The sequence below is a fragment of the Astatotilapia calliptera genome, chromosome 11 (genome assembly GCF_900246225.1).
Source record: "Astatotilapia calliptera chromosome 11, fAstCal1.2, whole genome shotgun sequence".
NCBI lineage: Eukaryota > Metazoa > Chordata > Actinopteri > Cichliformes > Cichlidae > Astatotilapia > Astatotilapia calliptera.
This window is the reverse complement of record NC_039312.1, coordinates 7,988,610-8,014,435: the sequence shown is the minus strand read 5'-3', so window position 1 is coordinate 8,014,435 and position 25,826 is coordinate 7,988,610. Positions and strand designations below refer to the sequence as shown.

The following is a 25,826-nucleotide window of genomic DNA, read 5'->3' as shown; positions in this document are numbered from 1 at the left end:
CTACCTATTCACTGTGCATAGAATAAACAGGAAGATGTAGTCATTAACCCACCTCGGTGACTCTTTGTTGATAACGTGACATTTGTTGAGTCTTCAGTGCCTCATGTTACATTATATCCTTTGCTTTGCAGTGCGGTTGAAGTATTAGTTTCATACTTTGAACTGTGAGCTGTACAGAACTGCAAGTTTGGAGTTAAAATCTACTATGCCAGTGTGGTTGAACAACTTCTGTGTGAAACAAAAACAAACCCAGAGGGTTAATACCACAGGTTAGCACTTGTTGGCAAAGACAAAATAACTTTTCTCTTCTATCATCTACATGCATTATATATAAACGAGATGATTTTCATGTAATAATTTATACTTAATTAGACTACAATGTAGGTAAATATGTCCGTCATTATTGGGATTGTACAGTATTTACTGGTGGTTGAAGCCTCTTTGTGCCTTCAGCTTGAGTTTTATATGCCTATTTGTATCTTGGTGCATTTGATGAGCTTTAGATTATTGTCAATTTCTTTAAAAGATTTTCTAGCATCTTTTTTTAAAAAAAAGTCCTTTTTCTTTATGAATGCTTCTAAAAATTATAAAAGTACAGAAAGTTTATTGGAGACATGTTGCAGTTTTATTTTTTATCAAAGCTGACTGAAATCCTGGTTCTTAGAAATAAACTACACAAGTATGAGGACCAGCCAATTATCAACTTACCAAGATGAGCAATAGAGAACCTTGTTGCTGGTGTATCTCATGAGGTTCACTAATGAATAAAAGTTGTGGCTTTAATGCAGTGGCTGTTTTTTCTCTGTCTCTCAACAATACTGCCCCCCCCCCCCCCCACCCCCCCATATACACACATCAACACGACAGGTTTAACATTATGTGTGCTCTTAAAATCTGCCTGTTTATTCACCTTTTCATCTAACTTCTTCAAGGTCACGATCTTTGTGTTTATTTGTTAATTAAGCACCTTCTGGGCATCATTTTGAAGCCCACGTGTTCTCACAGATTTGCATTTTGTTTTTATTGTGTGAGACAAAACCAAAAAGTGAACATTCAGCTGCAGGTAAAAGCTATTATTTGTTGCTTTTGTTCAGCTGATCTTGATCTGAAATGTAGAGTAAAGCATTTCCATCAAGTCTCAACAAACATCCTTTTACAAAGGCAGGCAAAAGTGAGAAAAAGGTTTGCAATATCAAACCTGGTCAGCAGCATGTGAAATGAGTCATATGGTCAGATGTTTTTAAAGATCTTCAGAAACAAAAGGAGAACATGTGGATGCACAAAAGGTTGGGGTTTTTTTATGTATACAGAAGATGGCTGTAGTAGAAAAGAAGCAGGAATAGAAAGTAGAGCCATGCACATAAGTTAATAGCATAAAAGTGGTAGTAAAGTGTGATAAAATAAATTAATATGAATCTGACATGGGTGGGGCACTTGATGTGAATATCTATGACTGGTGAGGAATGCAGAAGATCAGTGGGAGGGGAAGATGGGAAATAAAAACCACAGATTGAGATGTGCTGTGTTTCCCACAGTGTGCACACAATACACTGTTAGCACTGGGCATCATTTTAACCATAACATTGTTTGCAAAAAGGAAGGATGACTAAGAGAAGACTCATAAAAAGAAGTGCGTGATTTAGCATTTGGTTTTAAATAGTTTCTAAATAGGCAGTTCCTTTTTCTTGACTTAATACCAAAAGTGAGATTGATACACTTCTTCTATACAGCTGTGTTGTTTCATTCAGTAGTGGTATTTTTCTGTGTGTAAACTTTCAATTTCTTCTTCAAATTGTTGAACAGCAGGTCAGATGTGAACCCAAAACAGCCTGTAACACATGTTAAAGAAAGGTAGACAAAGCTTTCTCAAAAGCTTCACAGACAAATAGAGCATCTTTTTTGAAATGTCAGTTTTGGAATAATGTGCAATTGCAGGTTTGGGTACTTAAACACTGATTTATGCTGGAACATAATATTTATTGTTGTGTGTTAGTTACTCATGAAAGGTATCATTTATGCACAGCTGAACAGCAGGTCAATTGTGAACCGAAACACTGATTATAAGTGTTCTATGTGGAAGAGCTGGCCATGAGAGTCTGTGATGAGTTCCTTAATCTTTGTATGTCCGACATATTTTACATATTTGAAAGCTTGGTGAGTATAATAGTAACAATGTCCATAATGTGAATAGACTATACTACTTATGAGGGGTAATTTTAACAAAAATCGTTTTGTATGAACTATTGTAACTATTAATTTCCAGTTGTTGCATACTAATCGGTTTCATTGAATTATTTTAGTTTTGTGAGGGGAAAACGGGAGAGTGGGGGGCTGGGTGTGGTTTATTGTTTGTGTGTTTGTGTGTGTTTGTGTGTGTGTAACCATATTTTAATACCTGTATAACAAAACTATTGTTATGGTAAGCATGACGCTCTTATTTTGAAATAAGACAAACCGGAAGTGCGCTATGCAGGTTGTAATCACGAGTACGGAACTGTTTACGTTGCGGTATTTGTGTATTTGGCATATCCTTAAAATTGGACGAAGTCCTGCAACGTCAACAAAACCAAAGACTTTGAATTGACTCGAAGGGTTTGTGCTGTTATGGAGAAGCGCTTTTTGCGCTCATTGTTACTGTGAAATGTTTAAACCGCTGTAACGTTTCTGTCCTTCTCTATTCGTCTGTGTTGCAGTTTTTTTATATATCGTGTTTGTTTTTTAAAATGAGAATGAAGCCGTCTGTGTTAATATGATAATTTAACAATTGTGGTGTCCAGCTACATTTACTAAGAAATAAAGTATAATTGTAATGTCCTAAAGTGAAAGTAAAACTATAACTGGGGATAGCGTAACGTTTCCAATAAAACGCCATTCACGTATAGTGTAGTACTGTAAAATAATAGCTTTTCTTGCTTAAGGCTTAATTTCGAATATCTAAAAAATATATGCAAAAAGCATACAAAAATACATGGCTTAACATATTGAAAAAAAGGAGTAGGAATAAGCACAAACTTATTTAATACCACCCTTTCTCCACTGTTTTGTAATTATCGCTTTACTTCCTGTTTATGTCCTTTCCTATCATAATTCCTTGTTTAAAATTTGCCGCATATATTTGGTTTTATAAACCCAGTAACATACCAAAAAGAGGTATTTACACATATACATCATCTTGGGATGAATGTCATGGTAATTGGTTAAAAAAACAAGAAATGGGTGCACAAGTATTAAATTATTTTTGATTTTCTCTAATCCACATGGGCTAAAAAGTATACATACAGGTTTAGTTAAATGTCCCTTAGCAAGTCACACCTTGACCGGATGGTAGTCGTTTTGGTAATCACGAACAAGCTTCTGGCTTGGTTATTTGGAAATTCTTGTTGACAGAATTTGTAGATTTAATTTAAATTGGTTGGTTTCCTTGTATTGTATTGTACTTGGCTTTTAAGAATAGTCTAAACATTTTCAGAGGATTTGAGAGGCCATTCCAGAAGCTTAATGTTAGCATAATTTATTCATTTCAAAACCAGTTTTGATATGTGTTTGGGATCATTGTCCTGTTGAAACATGCAATTGTTTCAAAAGTTTCAATTGTCTAGCTGTTGATTTGAGGTGAAGTTAAAGAATTTGGAGGTAGTCCTCCATTATTGTATCCAATTTGCGCAGTTAACCAGTATCACTGGCAGCAAACAGCCCAGAGTATGACGCTACAACCATCGTGCTTCACAGCTAGTAAAGTGTTCTTAGGTCATTGTTGCCAAACAGCTCAATCTTTGTCTCGTCAGACCATAAAACTTTTCTCCAGAAGGAATTTGGCTTGTCCATGTGGGCAACTGCAAATCTAAGTTGAGCTTGAAGATGTTGATTTTGGAGCATTTTTCTTAGTTGGTACCCTCTCGGTCCATGGCAATGTAAAACCTTACTTCACAGTCATGCTGGTAGTTCAGTGGTTCTATTGTTGCAAAGAGAAAGCAAAATTTGAAGTCAATCATGATAATTAATGAGAAGTTAATAGGCCTTGGCCCGGTCAAGTTAAAGTACACTGTAGAGCCTGTATATTTGTTTTTGCCCCTGTGTGGATTAGAGAAAATCCAAAATAAATTCAACCAAATTCTTGTGCAATCATTGCACTATGAAAAAAGCACAGTTGAAAAAAATAATTAAAAGCCCAAAACTACGATTAATTTATGCCTGCTTTTTATACCACAACTGCATATACATATGCAAACACATGCCTGTACATTTACATATACACACTCGCATATCAAAAATAGAAAATACCTGCTGTAGTGCAAAGTAAGTGTCTTTGTGAATTGCCTGTTTGAATCATATCTGCTAGATTAACTGTGTTAGCAGGGGTGATGCATGTTTGCTTTTTAGTTCGTACTAAGATGAGAGGATACTTGCAGTGTGTGTGCGGTTTAAGGAGGATTTAGTAGCAATTTAACATCAACTGACAACAACACACTGATATTTTCTTTTCACAGATGACTTGGAAGGGGACACTATGTATCCTCCTCTCCCTCAATGTGTTTCTCAACCTATCCTCTTTCTGTGATGGTCATCCCCACTCTGCACAAACTATAAATTCAGGATCTGCTGTCAGAGTCTTATCCAATGATACTGCAAAGAGAGGTAACCCAAACTCTGAGAGAGTAAGGCCTTTATTAAAACAACCAGTTTATAATTAATGCTAATAAATGCCTTCTGTACCCATGCATTTTTTTCCAGTTACTTTGGATCCTTTGATCAGTTTAATGTTGGGATTTATGTACTGAGTTACAATGACAACAGTGTACCTGAACTAACTGGTGGAACGGGAACAGTCTTTGCAAGCCTTTACAGTGTTTTGATATGTTCTTGTTGTGTGTCTCTGCATGATCCCAGCTGGGGTTGCAGCTGAGGTAGCAGGCTATGCTGATGTGGCCAAACAGATCATTGACCTGGCTGTGTTCGGTGCTGCCCAGAACCGCTCTTACAGACGGCTCGCAGACTTTACTGACACTATAGGAAACCGCGTCAGTGGCTCAAACAACTTGGAGATGGCTATTAAATACATGTACAATGCCATGGTGCAGGATGGGTTGGATGTACACCTGGGTAAGTTTTACAGTTTTTATCCAACATGTGTTTCAGAACGTACGGGAACTCTAGCTGATTTCTGGTGAATATAAACATAGTTTAATTGTCTTATCTAGAGCCAGTAAAAATCCCACACTGGGTACGGGGGAAGGAGAGTGCAGAGATGACTGCTCCTCGAGCCAAGACTCTGGCTATACTGGGATTGGGTAGCAGCGTAGGAACACCCCCTGAAGGTAAAGACCATAGTCGTATAAAACAGCTTTCATTTCATCTGTTTCTCCTTTACTGCTCACTGATTGATTGTTATTCCTGTAGGTATTGAGGCAGAGGTGTTGGTAGTTCAGTCTTTTGAGGAACTGAAGCGTCGAGCCAGTGAGGCCGCAGGAAGGATTGTGGTTTTTAACCAGCCATATGTTAGCTATGGAGAGACAGTGGCATACCGTGCTTATGGTGCCTCTGAGGCAGCCAAAGTAGGAGCTGTGGCTACACTCATTCGATCAGTCACTCCATTCTCTATTAACAGGTATATCTATCTTCTCCAAGTGTCCAGCTATCTGACTGTCTAGAAATGTTGTAGTGTCACTTTATCACTGGTATATTACATACATCTCTGTCTTTATCACTACCTGTGTAGTCCCCACACAGGCTGGCAGGACTACCAAGATGGAGTGAAGCGCATCCCCACAGCCTGCATCACTGTGGAGGATACTGAGCTGATGTGGCGTATGGCACAAAGAGGTCAGAAAATTGTGGTTAAACTCACCATGGGAGCCAAGACCCTTCCTGATGCTGACTCTTTCAACACGGTGGCTGAGATAAAAGGCTGGCAACACCCTGAGCAGGTAGCTTTCACTCACTCATAACATAGATATGCATGTTTGACAAATTTATCTCATCTATTATTTGTCTAGTTTCCACTTTGATATTACAGTAAATCCGTTTTGTCGGATGTTACACATAAACCACAAGGAAATCAGATGTCCCAATAATCCATTTTTAAATCTCCTTCTTAGTTATTTCCACTTTTATCTTAGCTCGGTGGAGAAGGAAATAATAGTGTGGGCTGTTTTTGCTGACTGAAGATATTCCGACAGCCCTTAACTCTGCCTGTATTTTGTGTTTGCTTATGTGATTTAATCTTTCCAGGAACCAGTATAAAATAGGCTTTCATGAGAACACTGCATTATTTAAACAATACAGTAACCACCCCCAACCCGTCACAGCAGATATCCACCACTGGTTGTGCCAAAGGTTTCTTCCTGTTAAAAGGGAGTTTTTCCTTCCCACTGTAACAAGTGCTTGCTCATAGGGGGTTGTTTTTGTAATATTGTGGGGTCTTTATCTTACAATACAAAGCACCTTGAGGTATTCTTACCAGAGATATTCTGGTAAGTATAAGTGATTATTTTCTTTTCTCTTCTCATTTGCCTCGTAAGCCAATTATAACATTTTGACCATAAAAAAATAAAATTTATAGTTGATCAGTTCAACTCAGCTAAATGTAACCAAGCTTTTTACTACTCACAGTATTTTTTAAGGTAATATAATGCATAAAACTGCAAACTGCAACTACTCAGTTTACATGAAGCATATCGGTTGCGATATAAATATCATATTATTCCAGTATGGATTATATGTAAGGTTGTTACTTCACAAAGGGAACGCAAACTCACAGTTTTAAGTAGCAAACCTTTTCAATATCAGACTGTCAAGAACAGAACGAGATGACAAACTATGGCCTGCTTTAACTCTAAGCCTATGAGCGGACTAAATTACTACCTACTGAACTGCAGAGTATACCTTTTCAGTTCACTGCAGGTGCTTTGTATTTATGACACATCTAACAGGTAGAACCTGATGAATAGATTATGTGCTCCTGCAGAAACCTCAGTGTATGCAAATACAGTTTTTAGAGGAGATATTTTTAGAGTCCCCTGGAAATACTACCCAAGGTTTCTGGGCTTTAGTGCTAAATGGGCTTAGAGGCATGCTCAGCGCCATGTACATGATGTATGTAAATATATTTGAGTTTGTGTTACAACGCCTCACCTAGAAGCTGAGTTGTAACATAACCATACATCTCCAAGAAAGATTACTGAATAGGAAACAAAGAATTTATTTACAACTATCTTACAATATTAAATTAAGTAGAAAAAGGAAAGCAAATAGACACCAGGGGTTCTAGGGCCAAAGCAAGTAAAATCCCCCATTCTTACTAGAATGAGAAGAAACACTGAGCTATGTGTTGAAACAAAAATACAATGCCCAAGTGCTCTGGCTGGCCACAAAACAGGAGAACAGTTGTGTACATAAAATGACAGCAAACCCTTACCAAACTTCCACTAACATACAGATTGGTTTCCTTAAACACAGAGCAACAGAGCATGACAGGTCCCACAGGCTTGCCACAGTTCAACTCCAAAGATCACTTTAGGTTACACTGAACAGCACAGCTCCAGCAACCACACATCTTAGAGCCCAGTGGCCAAACAGTGAGGAGCGCTGGCTGCTGGAGCCGTATAGGCAGTTACTTAAATGAGCAAAATGCTGTGTGGGAGACCTGGAACTGGATAGGGAGAGAGCAGCTCTCTTTCACCAAGAGGCCAAAAGGTCAGAGAACATAACAGTTTGCAGTTAAAACGAAAGGGACAGATTTATCTTGGCGTACTGGAAGTAACTGTTTGGAGTTTGTACATTCACACAAGGCAGCTCATGATGGGTTAAACCAACATGTCCTAAATAGCTGAGCGGGTATGTAAATTATAGTAGCAGTTATTTGCAAAGACAAGTGATGAAAGGTGTGTGGAACAAACATGCAGGGAAATGGGGGGGTGTCTTGTTCAATTTGACTACACTGAATTTTGCATCTCAGTTTATCACGCTCTGTGTGAAATTTCCATAGTGGCATCTGATAACCCTGGTGTATACTGTATATTTGTAGAGGTTGCCTGGTATGCGGATGTTACTGTTGTTGTTAAGGAAGTGTGTGTGCAATATTTGCTTTATTGGCAGATGAAGGTATATGATGGTATACAATGTTTGTTCTTGAAAATTTCCCACTAATGTGGGATATATGAACTATATCTGTGTAAACTTTGACTCCCTCACAAATGCAAGCCTCCCCCCCCTTTAACAGTTTGAAAAGTTCACATCCTAAATGCAAAGTCCAAGATAAAATCCGTCAGGACTCTTGAACCAGAGCGCTGATGTAAGCTTTTACTATTCTGATATAGGAACCAGCATTTGGAGCTTTATTATAGAAAGGGAAATGAAACACATGACATGGCTGACATCATCTCTGGCCCTGTGACTTTGTGCTCTTGCAGTAGCAGTTATCGTGGCTGACGTATTGTGTATGTGCGTTTGTGTGTGTGTGTTCATTAGAAGATGTACATTTGGGGCTGAAAGAGTCATTCCCACAGTTAAGTTTGTCACAGAATTTTTCCACCCACTCCAACTTCTACATCTTTCTTCTTCCTTCTTTTTAGTTTGAAGTTTTAAAAAAGTTTTAAGCTTTCAAATATTAAATGTGGTATGAATGATTTCTGAACTGACTGTAAATGTTAGCCTCTCTTTGTTGGGGAAAACATGCTTGGATATTACATACACCACAATGAATCATTAAAAAAAATACATTTGTGGTCTCTTATAATTTACACTTTTAACCAAAGCACATTATGCGGTCTCTGCTATGGCCACAATGTACAATCAGGCTTTAAACAGAGTCATAGCAAAACTAACCAAGTGGCTGAGTGTATATAAATATAATATCAAGTTAACAGGAGCAGGATTATTTTTCTGAGTGTAACCAATGTAAAAATTACAGTACAATAGAAAAATAAATCCACATTTTGAGGTTTCATTTTATATACAAATGTCCTGATGTTTCAGTGCTATTGGTGACCCAAATCTGTGTGTTTATAAGAATGGTTTAAATGCAGAGACGACTTGACTGCAAAATCCCTCATGCAGTTTGTAACCTGGGATGAACTGGCTGTATATGATTCTGTTAATGTGAAACCAGGCTCGCTGCTGGACTGGCCTCTTTACTAATGTAATGTATTTGCAAATACTTGAGAACTACAGCGTGGGAATATTATGCTGTAATGGAATGGGCCCACTTGCCTCCTTGGATGGGAGCATCACTGCTGTAGTGAGTCACTTGATGGGAGTGATCCCCTTCTAGGATGACAGTGCTCCCATAAATGAGGAGTTTGTGTGAAACAGTAAATATATCTGGCCTCCTGTTAAATCCAGAATTGAATTCAAAATCCTTGTCTTGAATAACCAGTCCCAATGACCTTATAGTATCACCATATCACCCCATTAGAGCTCTTCTCTCTTGGACTGGGGGACTCTGGACTTGTTGTTCCTAGAGTATTTAAACGTAGAATGGGAGGCAGAGCCTTGAGCTTTCAGGCCCCTCTTCTGTGGAACCAGCTTACAATTTGGATTCGGGAAAAAGACACTATGTCTACTTTTAAGATCAGGCTTAAAACTTTCCTTTTTGCTAAAGCATATAGCATATAGTTGGCTGGATCAGGTGACCCTGAATGCTCCCTTAGTTATGCTGCAATAGGTGTAGGCAGCTGGGGGATTCCCAGTACTACTTCTTCAATCACCTTTCTCACTCACTATGTGTGAATAGACCTCTCTGCATTGATTGCACTGCTATTAATCTCTGGCTCTCTTCCACAGCATGTCTTTTATCCTGTCTTCCTTCTCTCCCCAACTGGTCGCTGCAGATGGCCGGCCCTGAGCCTGGTTCTGCTTACTTGCCTGCTTACTTCCTGTTAAAAGGGAGTTTTTCCTTCCCACTGTTGCCAAAGTGCCTGCTCACAAGAGGTCATTTTTATTGTTGGGTTTTTCTCTGTGTGTTATTGTTACCTAGCAATATAAAGTGCCTCGAGGTGACTGTTGTTGTGGATTGGCGCTGTATAAATAAAATTGAATTGAATTGAATTAAATATTTCATGTATGACTTTATCAGTCTTTCACATATGGAGGAATTTAACCCCTCCTGGAACCTCTTCCAAAAACTAGTCATACTTGTTTAATCTTCTTCTTATTTTGAGCACTGCATGGTCTGACCTTGGGATGAATTTGCTGGGATAAATATGCATAGTATTTCTCACTGTACACTGTTTCTGGGAAATGGCCTCATAGCCCTTCCCAGATTGATAGACAGCAGTGGTTTCTTCTCTCAGACATTGCTGATATCTTTACTTTGTAACATTGTTTTATACCTGTGCTCACACTTGCTGATGAGAAATTAATCAAGTGCATTTGATTAGCAGCAGCTGGCTGCTACTTAAACTCTTGGAAGCAGTAAAGGTGAACTTAATTTTTCACACACTGCTGTTTCATCTAGTCTGAATCTTTTCTACATGAAAACGTATGAATTAAAAGAGGGTGGAACTTCTCACTATTTATGCATCATTCACAAATAGTGATGTTACCAGTATTAATAAAGGTAAACTCCTTACACTTTTCCTTTGCTAAGTAGATACTATAATTTAGACTCCCCAGTTTAAACTTACTTCGGAGAAAAAAAATTAATTACTGCAAAGCATTCTGTGAGAAACATCTGTATCTGGAAATAATCACATTCCAATGTTATAGTTTAGACATCTCAGTCTGGAATCAAATGGGCGACTAACCAACACATTGGCATATATTACCATTTCAGTTACATAAGAAAGCAAACACTGTGAAAAAAAAACACATTGGTTTTTACGGGAATGTGCAGACTCTGGGTCATTGCACGGACAGGGCTAGATCAGGTCAGAAAATGTTTTGCAACCTTGAACAACGGCTCATCTACATCCCACTGACAGGAATCTTGGAAATTCCTGTGAGTACAGATACACTGACCCGTGTGCTCTCATCTTTTTCTTTGTTTTTTTTTTTTTTTTAAACGAATCTCACTTTTCCTGCTGATACAAACCTTTTTATTGTTAAAAAAAGAATCAAATTAACTGGACTTTTAACTATTTGTGTCGACATTAATAAAAAGTCAACAGGATATGGGCAGCACTGTCTGCCTATCTGTTTCCTCAGATTTGCTCCTCTGTTTCTTGTTTACACATTTTCTCTTTATCTGTACAATCTCTCTAGGTTGTCTTACTGAGCGGACATTTGGACAGCTGGGATGTGGGCCAGGGTGCCATGGATGACGGAGGCGGAGCCATGATTTCCTGGGAGGCCCTGTCACTCATCAAAGACCTTGGTAATATACAGAGAAATACTTAAAGTAAATCACAGATAAACTTCAGCAATGATAACATGTGCATATTGTAGAATGCAATAAAAGCTCAAGTTTATTAGTTTTGCTTAAATGTTAATCAGAAAAAGGAGATGGCAAACGTACCTATTCATGTTATTAATCTAAAACATTTTACGCTGGATTAGCAGAGCATCCTCTGTTTATTTTTATTTATTTGAGTCACAAAATTACTATGAAATCTAATAATTCTATTAGAATAAGTGAATGTGTTCATTAAAAAGAGAGGAAACAATCAGTATGTGCCGACACAGAAAGCAGAATAACCAGCAGTGGCGATACTGAGACCAATTTTAAAAAAAAGATCATTAAGTGGAGCTAAAGTTTCCAGTTCTAAACACAGGGACAAAATGAAAAACAAATCCTCTGACTGTAAACAGTAATTTCACCCCAGTGTTTGCAGAGGAACAAAATACACACAACTACAACAGGAGGCAGACCTGCATATAAAGTACAGTATTTTTGTGGACAATTTACTTGAATGAGCCTTGGACAAGGACTGGGTCATCAAACAAAGACTACAAAGACCTTTTATTCAACAAAAAAAAAAAAGAAAAGAAAAATGTCATTATTAATATTTGGAGCCGTTATCCTCCTCTTTCTATACTGTGTATGTGTCTTCATCTCTTTGTAGGTCTGCGTCCAAGGAGAACTTTGCGAACAGTGCTGTGGACAGCCGAGGAGCAGGGCGGAGTCGGAGCACAGCAATACTTTAATCTACACAAGGTACTGTCTGCTGTTACCGTGCCAATCAGTAGAAAACAAGCACTGAGCCAATGTTATTCCAGCTGCCCAAAAAGCAGGAAGGGTCACAACTTTGAAAAGGCAGTTTAAAAAGGCACTTCCACCACACTGAAGGGACTTGGCTAGCTCCCATGTTTTTCCTGTGCAAAGGATCTAAATAAGAATCTGGAGTCTTACAATTTCCTTCTTTGGAGTTCTTGCTGCACACCAGACCCTGACCTGTAATATACTGCGTTTTAAAAACCAGAAACACCAGTGTACCATAACTGCCCGTGGGACTGGTCCAGTTCTTACATTTGATGTATAATTACGTTTTAAATTGCCTAAATTAGTTAAGGCAGCTGCTCAAGGTACTTATAGTGGCTGGCTGAGTGTGTATGCTTTGTTTGCGAGTACTTTGGTTCGGTTTGCTTTCTTTCACCTTTTATCTCTGATCATGACATGTTCCCCCTTTTTGCGTCCTCTCTGCACACAGGTAAACATGTCCAACTTTGACCTTGTCATGGAGTCCGACTTGGGGACGTTCACCCCCATTGGCCTGCAATTTACAGGCAGTGATGCAGCACAAAAGGTGATATTAAAACCCAACTATTTAAAAAAAATAGTGGTATTAGATTGTGAATTCTGCCGCACACAGATTTTGCAAACTGACATGAAAATAGCATCTTGTCCAGTAAATGTACTTGTTTTTTCATTAAAGTCTGTAAAGGTTCCATATATTTACATGTAAAAAGGAAGTACCGGTAGTAGGAACCACAGCATCTATCATGTTAATGTGGAACCAAAGCATCTGTACGTTGTCACTGAATGTTCCAGTAGTGCTCAAATCTAGAAATTACAATCATAATATTGTCATAATAGTTATATAAAGATAATTTCCTGTGTCTTTTTCCATCTCGACAGGTGATGGAAGAAGTGGTCAAACTTTTGGCTCCCATTAATACAACCAAACTCGAGGCCCACGGTGAAGGGACAGACATCTCACCATGGATGCAGGCAGGAGTTCCAGGTCAGTCTAATCAATATGCCTGTCTGCAACTAAATGGTATAACTAAAGGTTTATTTTAAAGGGGACAGTAGGGACATTGGAGTTTGCATTTTCTCTCTATGCCTCCATGGGTTCTCTCCATCTTCCTTCCAATTAACCTAGCATGCGTGTTTTTTTAATTGATTGTTCAAAATTGGTCATAGTTGTAAATGAATATTTACAACTATATTCAATTTACATGAATAGCTGTCTGTCTCTGAGTGTTAACCCCATGACAGCTGGGATAGGCTGGGGAAAGCCACATCACTAATGAGCACAAAGTTAAAAAGGAAGTAACACATCCTACTTTTAGTGGTGGGAATTTTAATGATCTCTCTTCGGTGGAAAGTGCTGAGCACAAAGAATCACATCCTCACCGATGGTCTATGAACAGATTCTAGTTAATACAATCTGGCTCCACTTCCTTAAAGCCAGTTGTGTATTGTAACTAGAATGACTTAAAGCTATGAAGCAACACTTCAAGACGTCTAAATTATGGATATTAAAGTTAAAGTTGTAACAGTCCTGTTACTGCTAATACAGTATAGAGTTGAAATAAAGTGTAATAAATATAGATTAATCAAATCAATTGTATGAAATTGTTTAGTGTTATATTTTTAAAAAAACATACAGACCTCTTCTACTTCCTTTTCAACTGTATCTCAGTTTAAATCTCTAACTGCGAGTACAAAAATCTAATCAGCCAGTCGCATGGGAGTGCATTTAGGCACGTAGACATGATCAAGACAACCTGCTGAAGTACAAACTGAGCATTAGAATGAGGAAAGAAGGTGACTTCAATTGGGGCATGGTTGTGGATGGTAGACAGGCTATTTCAGAAACTGCTGATCTGATGGCTCTGATCTCTGAACTCACAGCACATTGAAGCTTGAAGCAGATGGGCCTCAGCAGCAAAAGACCACACCGTACAATAAGCACACAGGTTCCAGTTCACACAGGTTCACCAAAATTGGAAACTTTCATTGTTGATTCTTGATTTTTGCTACGATATTAAGATCAAAATTTGGGGTAAACATGAAAGCATGGATCCAATCTGCCTTGTGTCAACAGTTCAAGCTGCTGCTGGTGTAATGGTCTGGGAGATATTTTCTTGGCAGACTTTGGGCCACCTAGTACCAACTGAGCATCGTCTAAATACCACAGCCTACCTGAGTATTGTTGCTGACCATGTTCATCCCTTCATGACTATAGTGTACCCATCTTCCAGTAGGATAACACACATGCCTAAAAACTCAAATCATCTCAAGCTGGTTTACTTACATTTTTGAATTGGCTATTCTGTGTTGCATGTTATGAAAAAACAATGAACCCTTGAAAAGGTTTTACCTAATATCGAAGTCCGTTTCTGTCTTCTTGTTACTTTAGAAATTTGTCGAACTATTTTCTGCTCTTTTCTTCTACACATGTGTTACTGTTTGTTGAAGATGGATTGTAACATATAGAAAGACACTAACTCATATATTAACAGTATAAATACATTTTGGGCACAAGCAATTTATCAGTCTTTTCACAACTGAATTTGTAGTTTAGAAACAGTTTTACCACTAATAGTAGTAATATTTTTTATTGCCTTGTAGTCATTATTTACAGTTTTATAAGACATCGCAAACCACAAAATACTCTGAATTACATTTAAATAAAAAAAATTAATATATTGCGTGAAAAGAAAAGAAAATACTAAATGAAAATCTGAAGACCATGGATGCCACATTTTACATGGTATAGTCGACTTTGACCTTAAGAGAAACTACCCATTCTGTCAGTGTAAAGAAGTTTAACTACACTTTGAATCCCTCATATATTTTAATATAAGAAAAAGGAGTCTGATTGCAGCCTCTTAACCTCTCAATTTTGTCTATATGACAAAGAAATGCTGCTGTACGAAATGATAAAAATCTGTTAGCACGAAACTTTTAAATGCATAATTACAAAAAAAGTTCCTTAAGCTCATTGCACACACTTTCTTGTAATTATGATAAAAAAAATTGTTAACCCTTTATTTACCACGTTAATGTTTATGCTAGAGACAAAGTTTAAACAGTTACAGAAAGGGGAGAAGACGAGCTTTACAAGGAGATTTGGTTTATTACGGTGGCATAAGGTACTGCACCTATTCAAATGGTTACCGAAAGATGAGAATTACTTTTTTTTTTATTTTAAAGCCAAACTTCAAAAATAAGTCATTAGGCCTGTATAAATCTTGGTCGATAAAGGAGAATAAGTTCCTTTTTTGTGAACTTTTGAGAGCCGATAATGAAAAACAGGAACTTACTGTTATTTAATTGTTCTGTTTCTTACTTTCGTGTAGTATGAATGGCAATGGGAAAGTCTTTATCCATTAGAAAAGCTGTAAAACAGTTAAAAGTCTAAAATTGATCCTATCCTTCACATTTTCCAAAGCAGTCCAGTGGGCCAGTTTTTGGCGGACAAGTTCTGGAACCCAGGTCTTATGTTTGACATCCCTGGTGTAAACTTTAACCATCTAATTTAATCATGTTCCACTACCTCGTATCTCAAAAATGATTTCTTTCATGCTGGATGTCACCACTTGCATTCTAATTTCTTGGCACTATCCCACCGATGCTGGAGAATTGGTTCTTGTTTTTGTTCACAGCAGTGAGTTTGTTATCTGAGGCTGACACATCATGCGCTCTTTGTCCTCCACAAGTTTTCATCTTTTCCTTGTAGTCCATTTACTTGAGCAACAGTGACAATCTCAGGGGAGATGATAGAGAGGATAGTGCAAACATTTTTGGTGTTTGACCTTTAGAGTTTTCATACTGGGAATCAGATGTCATTAGTCAATATTAATAGTAGTGGGGTTACTTAGAGTCCTCTAGATTTGAAGTTCTCCTATTTGCAGACAGGGGACTGCTGTAAGTAAGAGGAATAACCTGAGCACAAGTAAGGTCACGTTAACTTTAGAGACTCTGAGATTCATTTATAGGATTCGATGTAGGATTTTGCAGCTAAAAAATCAAGTGAGAAGGAAAAAAGTAACACACATACCCACAAATACAAAAAAACTTACAAGTGGAGAAGAATTGACTTTTATTAAAACAGTATGTGTTTTTATAATTTCCATAAAAAAGAAATATAAGCACCTCTACACATCATATTGCAACCTATATAACAGGAGCTGTCATATGCTGACAAAGGCTCCTGACAGCTGAGCAGCCAACAGCTAAATCAGTTTTCATGAAGACCTGCACGGTACCATTTTTTACAAGTGGGAAACCAAGTACTTCAAACTAACTGTGCCAAGCAGTAAATACAACAATCTCCACCAAGCTGTAGTCTACCTCAGTTTTTCAGGATTTTGAGAGTAGGCATTGGTTAGAACTGAAGAAGCTTCTCGGATGAGAGGTGAAACGTCTTCAAGCAACTTAAAGAAGTCCAGACGCTTTTCTTTGCAAGCTCCTTTGACTAGGCATTGGTTAGTTTCTCTTAGTGGTTTTGTAAACGTTAAAATGAGGCGTTTTGTAGAAGTGAAACATTGCAGTCACAAAGACACCATAGAATAATGTGTGAAAGACGACTTAAAACCTCATTAAACATGTGGTGCAGAAACACCCCTTCTTTGATGTATTGAAGAGACAGAGATTTAGCTGCCTCAATTACAGTTAATTGGAGTTTTACATTGTTAACGGTTTGTGAGTGGCTCACGCCCTGCTTCACAACACTCTGTGCTTTAAGAATACTTTCTCTTTTCTGGTGATTGTAGGATATGAAAACATACACTGCTTTTTGTAGTAGAAAACCATTATAAGTGTCAACTGTTAACATCTTGACGCAGCAGCTGAATGCTAGAGTTAACCACAGAAAAGATCATTTCTGTGCACATTATTCATAAGTGAGGGCCAATTTCTTGCCTTTCACTTGAGAATTGATTTTGTAGTACATAGTGTTGGTGTGTTATTCATTAACTCCCCTCTATGAAAATGCCGTCCTCAATCACGCTAAATCTTCTTCTTCTTTACAAACCGCCTTCGACGAAGGTGCATTTTTAAGGGTCCTCCTCGAGGCTGAGTCGAGGACTCTTAGATGATCGCTTTACTAATGTTGGTTGTAGGAACACCATGGGGCTGTCCAAGGGAAAGGTGACGGTGCAAACACCAACAATCTGTGCTGGGAACTTGTGCCTGTGTAGCTTAAGTGCAAATACAAGGAACAAGTAACCCTGACAGGATCCTCCACATATATGCATTATAGTGGAAGCAAAAAAGGATTTTTTTTTTTGCATGACTTGATCATCTGAAGGGCCACAGACCTGTACTGCGGAGGGAAATCTGCCGGGTTTTCATTGACAGCTGTGTGCTGACTGATCTTCTTTCTGGGGCAGCAGTCTGGGAAGCTACAGACAGAGATCAGCATGCCACAAAGGCCTCTATTACTGCCCTAAACAATGACACAGGCAGTATTAGCTCTTCACTTAAACTTCTTTTTTAAGCAAAAAAGATTCATGGCCCCAAATTTTTAATATTTATTTAACAAAAGAAAATTCTAGCATTTAATTTTAATGAGATTAAGCTCATCCGTTAATGTCTGCTGTGGCTTTATGACTTAGGAACAGGGCCTGCCCGACAAGAGCCATCTATCTAAATAAAGAACTGAAACTAGTTAAACCTCGAGTTGTGGCATTAAGTAGCTTTAAAAAGCAATAACAGTATGAGCAATTACAAAGCAGAGCTATGACACTCAAGTAATAATTTAAGTGTCATAGCAATTACTTGAATCCATGTGAGAATTTCATTATATGAAAAGAGGTTTTCTAAAGCAATCATTTGCTTTACAGCAGCCAATGTGCAACACATATAAGCCAGTCATTTTACTGGCTGAATACATAGTTGAAATGCTTTTCATTCATTTCAACTATGCAGTTATTTATCTATCTCATAGTGTAGTGGCCTAACAGCAAAGTGTCTAACTGGGCTTTCGGCATAAAAAGATTTGCAAAATCAAACATGTTTAGCTATCTGCTGACCACATTGTGATATTAGCATGGAGTTTGTTCAGTGCTCTGCTGGGAGAGCCACAGACATGGATCATGCTGGCTCTCTGAGGGAATGCAATGTTGCATGTTTTTTTGAAGTATAACCTTTGTAAGGAATGTGACTCTTAAATGATTATTTTGTGCCCAAATTGCAATAAATTTTAAGCAGTTCAAGCTTGACCTGTGAAGTCTGCACATGCAGTTTTATGTCCCAGTGACCACTAAAATTAAATTTTCCACCATCTTCCTATTCATTTAATCAGCACTTCAGCTGCCCAAATAACTGCCCAGAAGCACAGAAAGTGGCTGTGACAGGACTTGCTTTCAGCAGTTTTCTAGGTTTACTGAATCGTAACATAAATTAGCAGAGATGTTGATACCAGCACTCCGCTGCTAGTGAATAAAGCTGAAATTAAGTGCCATGAAATAATGCGCACAAGTATAGACAAAAAAATTGTAATCTAATGTTAAAAGACTTTTTTTATTTCATAGTAATTTGTCTCTGTCAGGCTTCACCTTGCAGACATTTCAGTTCTTAAATAACGTGAGAGTTGTCATCACACTTCAGATACCAGCAGGGTTGTTTTTTTTTTAAGTTTTTATACATTTCCTCCTCTTGCTTTTTCTGCAGATGGCAAAATCATCTGTAGATCGTGATCTTCACATAGTTTTAAACCTAATTCTGTTAAGAATTTTCTTATCTACTACCTACTTCAATCTTCAAATCTTTTTAGTGTGCATTTTATGTGCAAATTTTACTTCCAAAGATGGTAAGGTTCAGTGCCAACATTATAACTTCAAAACTTGCTGCACTGGCTGTTTGCTTGCTTTCAAAGTGCCTCAGACGTTAGTTAATCTTTCCTCTTTCTGTTCTCCTATTGCATATCATGTGGTTAGTTAGTACTGGGCCACGTAAATGTACACAACATGTTCAGACATGGAAAACCATAACATGAAGTGCCCAGTGTACACTTTTTGTGCTGATGCTAAAGCCAGAGGGAGTTTGCAACTCTGCAGTTATTGATCCTAAACACTTGCACTTTGCAACAATATTACTAACAGCATGGAGTAGGTAGGAGGTAATACATTTCATACATTCATTCATGAGAAGTTGCAGCAGTGTCATCCTGTCAGAGCACCACACTCAAATACAATGAGTTCTTTAAAGCAAACCCATTCACTCACAAATGTCTGCAAAGGCAGGCTGCATGGCTAGGTGCTTGATTTTATAAACACCTGCGGCAATGGGACTGAAAATACTTGAATGCAGAGATTAAGTGATTGTGTGGCCCAAAACTTTTCTCCATTTAGTGTTAAGTTAGCCAATCACCTGCCAGGTTTTTTACAAATAAACTGTAAATGAATTGGTGCTTATAAACTCTTAACTCTACATTCAATTCACTTTTTACTGAAAGCTTCATTCACTCAATCATACACACATTGAACTACCAACCTTCCAACTACTAGATGACTCATGCTACCTCCTGAGCTACAGCTGGACAACTTAATAGATAGTTTGAGCATTACTAGAAACATTCGGGGCCATGTCCTTGAATGATGACACCACAGAGGAGTTTAAATCAAATCACTGAGATGTGGCTGAAGTGCAGGTTTTCAGCTTAAATTCAAAGGTTTTAACAAAAGTGTTTCATTAAAAGTTTAGGATTTGCACGTATTTTTAGAGGCTGGATGGAACCAGGCTTATCTGATCTGGCATTTTGAAAATACACTGTGAGAGCAGATATCTATAGATTTCCCCAGTAACTGCTTCTTAGTCAAAGGGTGCTTTCCAAAAGTACCTCCTATCTCCTTTGCCTCTTCTCCTCAAGGAAAACGTCATTGTACTTAATCAAGGGCAAAAGGGTGGGTAGGAGAACTGATAAGGAGTTTTAAAAAGAGAAGAGCGGTGTGCTGAGAATTCGAACATACACTAGTCTCCTAACATTGTAATGCCAGATATCTGCTGTGTTGTAACTACAATGATCAGAAGATGGACTCAAAAAATACACACCTTACTTTGCCATGTGTAAACCCTGCTGTTTTATGGAGGCCATATAAATGAGAACAGCCTGTGAAAAATCTCTTCAGTACAAAGGTTGGAATTTTAAAGAAAAGGGAACATTAAGGTTGGAAATACTAACGCCTGTACGTTAGACATTAAAAAAACTGTTGGATTTTCTAAAACGGCAGCTAATTAGTCCTTAGTGTGTTAAATTAATGCGTGAATGCTGCAATACGCTATTAAAAATAAGAAGCGATGCACACTTTTACACATTTTCAGTTTGTAAATATGCAGGAGTCTTGCTCTGCACCTGAGTCCTAATGCTCAGCAATTTCTATGAAAGAGTTATTTCTTATATCAAAAGAATATTGATTTCAGCGTCCTCTCATTTATCTGAACCGCCTCACTGTTTTCAAAGAGAAACACACATATCCATCCATCACTTATCCCAGCTCACCTGAAGTATACATTGATTTATGATAATCCTAACAGCAATTGCAAACGCAAACTAATTTTAGAGAACCCTAAACACACTTTGATCAGTTAATATATCTCATAATATTTAGAGAGCTTATATACATCTGTTTTTCATGCAAGGCAACAACTGAACAAGTAGGTTTTATTACAGCAGTGGGATGTTCAGAGTTCAGCTCTGCGTTCAACAGGCTGTTGTTTAAAAACCAAATATATCAGCAGGTCATGGAATGAAATGGAAAATACATTTATGAATGAATGAATGAACATTTACATGATCTGCATCACTTTGTTTATTATGTCGGTTGTTGTCGTGAATGGTCTGTAGAGGAGAGTGGTTCAATCCAAACAGTATTGATACCAACGCTGGTATTGATATCTGATTGATCATAGTGTGATAGGATCGATGCTTTGATTCTCTCCTCTAAGTTCAGTATGTAGGACAGCATTTTCTCCTCTCCAGGCAATCGTGGCTCAGTCGTTGTGCCCTTGGGCAAGACACTTCACCCGCTGGCTACTGGTGGTGGTCAGTTGTCCGGCAGCCTCGCTTCTGTCAGTGCACCCCAGGATGGCTGTGGCTACAATGTAGCTTGCCATCTCCAGTGTGTGAATATGTGTGTGGATGACTGAATGTGTAAAGCGCTATACAAATACAGGCCATTTACCATTTAGCAAAGGATGGTCACAGTCGATCCTAAAGTAGCAAATAAAGAAAGCACTAGAAGCAATGGAAACCGGTCCATGTATTTGGAACACACACAAAAAACCAGTGCTTTATATCTTCAAAATAGACGTCAGTGTTTCCGTTCACCTGCTGTTTTTTGAGGGCCATGAGTCATTTATCACGTGTTAGGGTTAAATGAGATGTTCTTTTTGATTGGGAAGAAGTGACCGATGGATATCTGCACTGCATATCGACTCCAGTTATTCAATGTTGAAACCATCAACCATCATCAAGCATCAGAGTTGGGTGAACATTATAATAAGTGTTAGTAGGAAATGCCTGCAGGATTATTGCCTTATATTGGGTTCTTCTTTCAATTTGGTAGATTGAGCGGATGGTTAAATTAAAGCAATACACATTTTTAAATGGGCTTATTTGTAGGTTTATGTTATTTTACAGTGCTCTACTGCTGCTACACAAGCAGCTCTGCACTGTAACAGCAGTAAAAATATAACAGAGCACACTCACTCATGACTCTCCAGATTTTCCCAGCAAAGTGGGAACTGACTCGTCTTTCAGGACTAACCACTGCGAAAATCCAGCATTGAACCGCTTCAGGAAGCAGCTCTCGGTAAAATGAATGAGCACTATACGCGGTTGGGGTTGTACTGCTGAGGAATAGTAGTGAAAATGAATTTAACCACTGCTCCTTCACTTCGTCTTCCTGTGGCAGTGTATACAATGGGAGTTTACGTTTGCATTGAAGAAAATAACACCTCCTCGACGTGACTGACACCGCTAACCAAAACCAAACTGCTCCTGGGTTCTTCTGTTTGTTTCTGGGCAGATTTCTGTTTTTTACACTGCCATCTACAGTACCGTATTATATAGTGCAGGTTCTGTTTACTGCAGTTTATTATAGTTTGATGAAATTGATTAAAAAAATCAATACATTAAAAAAACAAAACAGTTGAGTTGTTTATTAGGATATGCATTACATTCTCTGACCTTTCACATCTTATTTCAGTTTGTATGCATTTCACACTTTGTATTCATCGAGTTTCAGGTATGTTACAGTTTGCTTAGCATTCCTAAACTTTCCCATATAAATGTATATTTTTCTATTCATCAATCAATTATTGTCCTGTTATCCTTATCAGAATCGCAGAAATGGCTGGAGCCTATCCCAGCTACCATAGGGGGAGAGGCAGGGTGCACCCTGGACAGGTCACCAATGTGACACAGGATTATATTTTTTCCATTATATCCTACATTTTAACCTTGAAGTGATGTTTAAGCAGAACTTTCTGCTAATTTTGGATAAATGTGGGGCCACACTGTTCTAAAGGGAACTCACGTGTCTGTGAGTGACTGGTCAGCATTACTAGCAGTGGGAATTTTTTTTAATAATCTGGATGGAAGCTAAAAGATTTATTTAGGGAATGGGTGGAGATTTTAAGACTTTAACATTATAAAGAATAACTCAAGTACAAGCAGGGTCATCTTGGCCTTTAAATGGTTTTAGAAAATAGTAGTCTGCGGTTCCTTCAATGAATACAAGTGTATAAAAAGCAGAATAACAATTACTACACCCTATAAAAGAAAAGAAGAACAGCAAATAGTCACCATAACAGAACTTTTTGTTACAACAAATCTGTTAAACCTATACGTGTGTTTTTAGCTGATAAAGTAACTCTCGCATTACATACAGACTCATATACAATACAACATTAACAATACTAATGTACACTACTAACTTACCCCTCATTTCTTTATATTTTGCTTGGAAAATGGGAAATTAATGCAGTGATTTGATGAGGCAAGCACAAACATACACGGAAATATACTATATAAGGCAAAAACAGAGTTTGCAAAATTCTAACAAGTTTAAATATATATTTGGTTTGACAACCCGAACTCTTCAGAAGTCTTCAGGAATAGTTCTCCATGGTTCTTAAAGAACATTCAAAGCTCTTCTTTGGATGTTGACTGCCTTTTTGTCAGTTCTCCCATCATCTCTGTCAAGATGATCCCACGCTGCTTCAATATTGTTGAGGTCTGGGGAGGCCAATGGTATTGCATAGTGATTGCACTTTTCTACATTCATAATTCCATCAATTATGATAAGATCTCCAACACCACTGGCTGAAATTCAGTCCCAAACCATGAGAGACTCCACCGTGTTTTGCTGTAAACACTCACTGTTGTATGTCTCTGCTGACCTCAAATTGATGATGATTTGAACAAAACTTTAAAATTTGAATTCATCACTCCATCAGAGCCTGTTCCTCTGTTCTCATCCAGTTCTTGTGTAAACTAAATATCACAGTACTTGTGTAATTTAGCATACGTCAGCCTTTTCTCCCTGTTTCTCTTCCTTAGAAATGGCTTCTTGACAGCCATTCTTCCACTGAGACTATTTCTGATGAGACTTCTACATCTGCTGATAGTTTTTTCTTTTTTCTTTTTAGGCCTGCCACATCTTCTTTTGTAAACGCTTGTAAAACATGTCGAAACATGGCCAGTTTTCAGCTATTAGCTCAGAAAATCCTTTGTTAACTGAATGTCACTTACTAAATATAGGTTTAATATGATTTCTATGTCACAAACTAAATTAAAGCCTTGAGTACACAGTAAATACAACATTTTCTAATACATAAACATAAGCAAAGCATTTTTAATAGCTTAGACAAGAAGTCGATATAAAATTAGAATGTAAACTGAGGCTCAGAGCAGATTATTTTCCTTTGGTGGTTTTCGTTAGTTTCAAATTACAAGGACACAAATTACAAATTACAGCTGTGACCAGTCATAAAGAGAAATATTCTAAAGGAATAAACCAGACACAATGACGATGCTTCTTTACAGCTGCGAAACTCTGAGTCCAGAACTGTTTCCAGAGCTGAAGTTTCAGATTTTCCAGCATGTTTTGTGACGCTCTTTGTGCATCATTCTGTCCCTGTGTCATCCAGGTGCCAGCCTCCACGTGGCAGACAGCCGTTACTTTTGGTTCCACCACAGTGAAGGCGACACCATGAGCGTCCAGGACCCTCGAGACATGGACCTCTGCTCGGCATTGTGGGCCGTGGTTGCTTATGTCGTGGCAGACCTGCAGGAAATGCTGCCCAGATAGCACGACCTGCTGTGAACTGTACATCTTTACATAAAGCAAAACTCTTGTTAAATTATATTTCTAAAAAAGACTTGATCCAAAGTCCATTCAGATGAAAAACTGACATTCTGTTCAAAATGATTTCTTTCTTTTTGTTTCAAGACAAACTGCCACCTTTGCTATACCATCTACAAAATGCCTTGTGTAGATTAGTTAGTGACACAAACTGATCAGCCGTCTTGTGATACAACATACATCCTCTTTTTTGCACGACAGTATAACCATCGATAAAAGCTTAACAGCTATTTCATTTTGCACAAATGCACTCCTCCGAGTTTGTGTTTTTTCCATCTGACCACATGCAGCTTTCTGCACCATCTTTATACTTATCAACCACACTGTGTTTGTGTGCTGTTTCCTTTATTGTTACTAAAACTGAATCTGAAGCAGAGGGTAGAGCAACCATGGCAGTTTGTCTTGAAACAACTGTAATATTCACATTATGACTTTTTTTTTCCATGAAAAAGTTTTTCGACTCGAAATTTTAACTTTATTCTCAAAATGATCTATACATGTTTTTCTTAATGTGGCCCTAATACTCCTTCGTATCAAAGAGATGCTTTTACATAATGATTTTTAACACAGAAGAGTATATTATGTTATGAATGAGGAGAAATTATTTTTTTAATGAATATGTTTTTAAATTTAGGGTTATTGTAGACAAGGAGGGATAAAATATAGATCTGAGTACTGTAATGTTATGTGCAATAGGAGGTTTGTTTAAGGTGTGTGAAATTAAAGAAATGGACTACAAAGTTGGGGAACTCCTGAGTCCACGTCTTTCTCTGTTTCTAGTCTTCTTTAAGGAACCTTTAAAAGCTGTAATGGTTTTCACTTTAAGAAAAAAAAATCATTTGTGGTTAATTTTTCTAAGTATTTTCAGAGTCTTTGTATTTCCCCCAGTGCCAGTTTCAGTTTAAGTAACAGCTGACATTGATCGTACTACACATTAACACCCATCTTCTCATTAGCTGCAGTTCTTTCTTTTAATGTTGTTTCTGTGAAAAAAGGGGGAAGAATGACACCAGAGCAAATCACACTACACATCTAGTTCACAGAAAGAAGAAGAAGAAAGCAGAATAGACGAGCAGGAGCAGATATGATGGTGGATCACACATGGGAGGAGAGAAAGTAAAGATTATTAATCACTTTGTGCGTGTTATGTAGACCATCACAGCAGCTGCAACAAACACAGCTGGGATCTCTTACCCCATGCACTGACAAGTCAGCACTTCCAGTGGGTGAAGTCAAGGATAGTCAGCCAGCCAGATAAACTCAGCGTGTGTGTTGAAACACGGAAATTATCAGCTTTGTGTCGTGTCTGGTGAGATCTTCATGTGTCACTGACACTGACTCACATTCAG

General features: G+C 38.0%; 1 protein-coding gene across 1 annotated transcript; it reads left to right on the top strand.

Moving 5' to 3' along the window:
* Positions 1-2,461: 2,461 nt before the first annotated feature.
* Positions 2,462-25,226, top strand: LOC113032331 (carboxypeptidase Q). Its single transcript, XM_026185202.1, has 11 exons — positions 2,462-2,592; positions 4,488-4,635; positions 4,888-5,100; positions 5,199-5,315; positions 5,398-5,605; positions 5,717-5,924; positions 11,200-11,311; positions 12,000-12,091; positions 12,585-12,680; positions 13,013-13,118; positions 24,263-25,226. Exons 2-11 carry the CDS (start codon positions 4,488-4,490, stop codon positions 24,421-24,423), a joined length of 1,461 nt encoding a protein of 486 aa, XP_026040987.1. The 5' UTR covers positions 2,462-2,592; the 3' UTR covers positions 24,424-25,226.
* The last annotated feature ends 600 nt before the right edge of the window (positions 25,227-25,826 follow it).

Coding starts and splice junctions, on each gene's coding strand:
- LOC113032331 (XM_026185202.1), top strand. CDS start 4,488: ATGACTTGGAAGGGGACACTATGTATCCTCCTCTCCCTCAATGTGTTT. Junction 12,681..13,012: donor GCAGTGATGCAGCACAAAAG/GTGATATTAAAA, acceptor CCATCTCGACAG/GTGATGGAAGAAGTGGTCAA. Junction 13,119..24,262: donor GATGCAGGCAGGAGTTCCAG/GTCAGTCTAATC, acceptor TGTGTCATCCAG/GTGCCAGCCTCCACGTGGCA.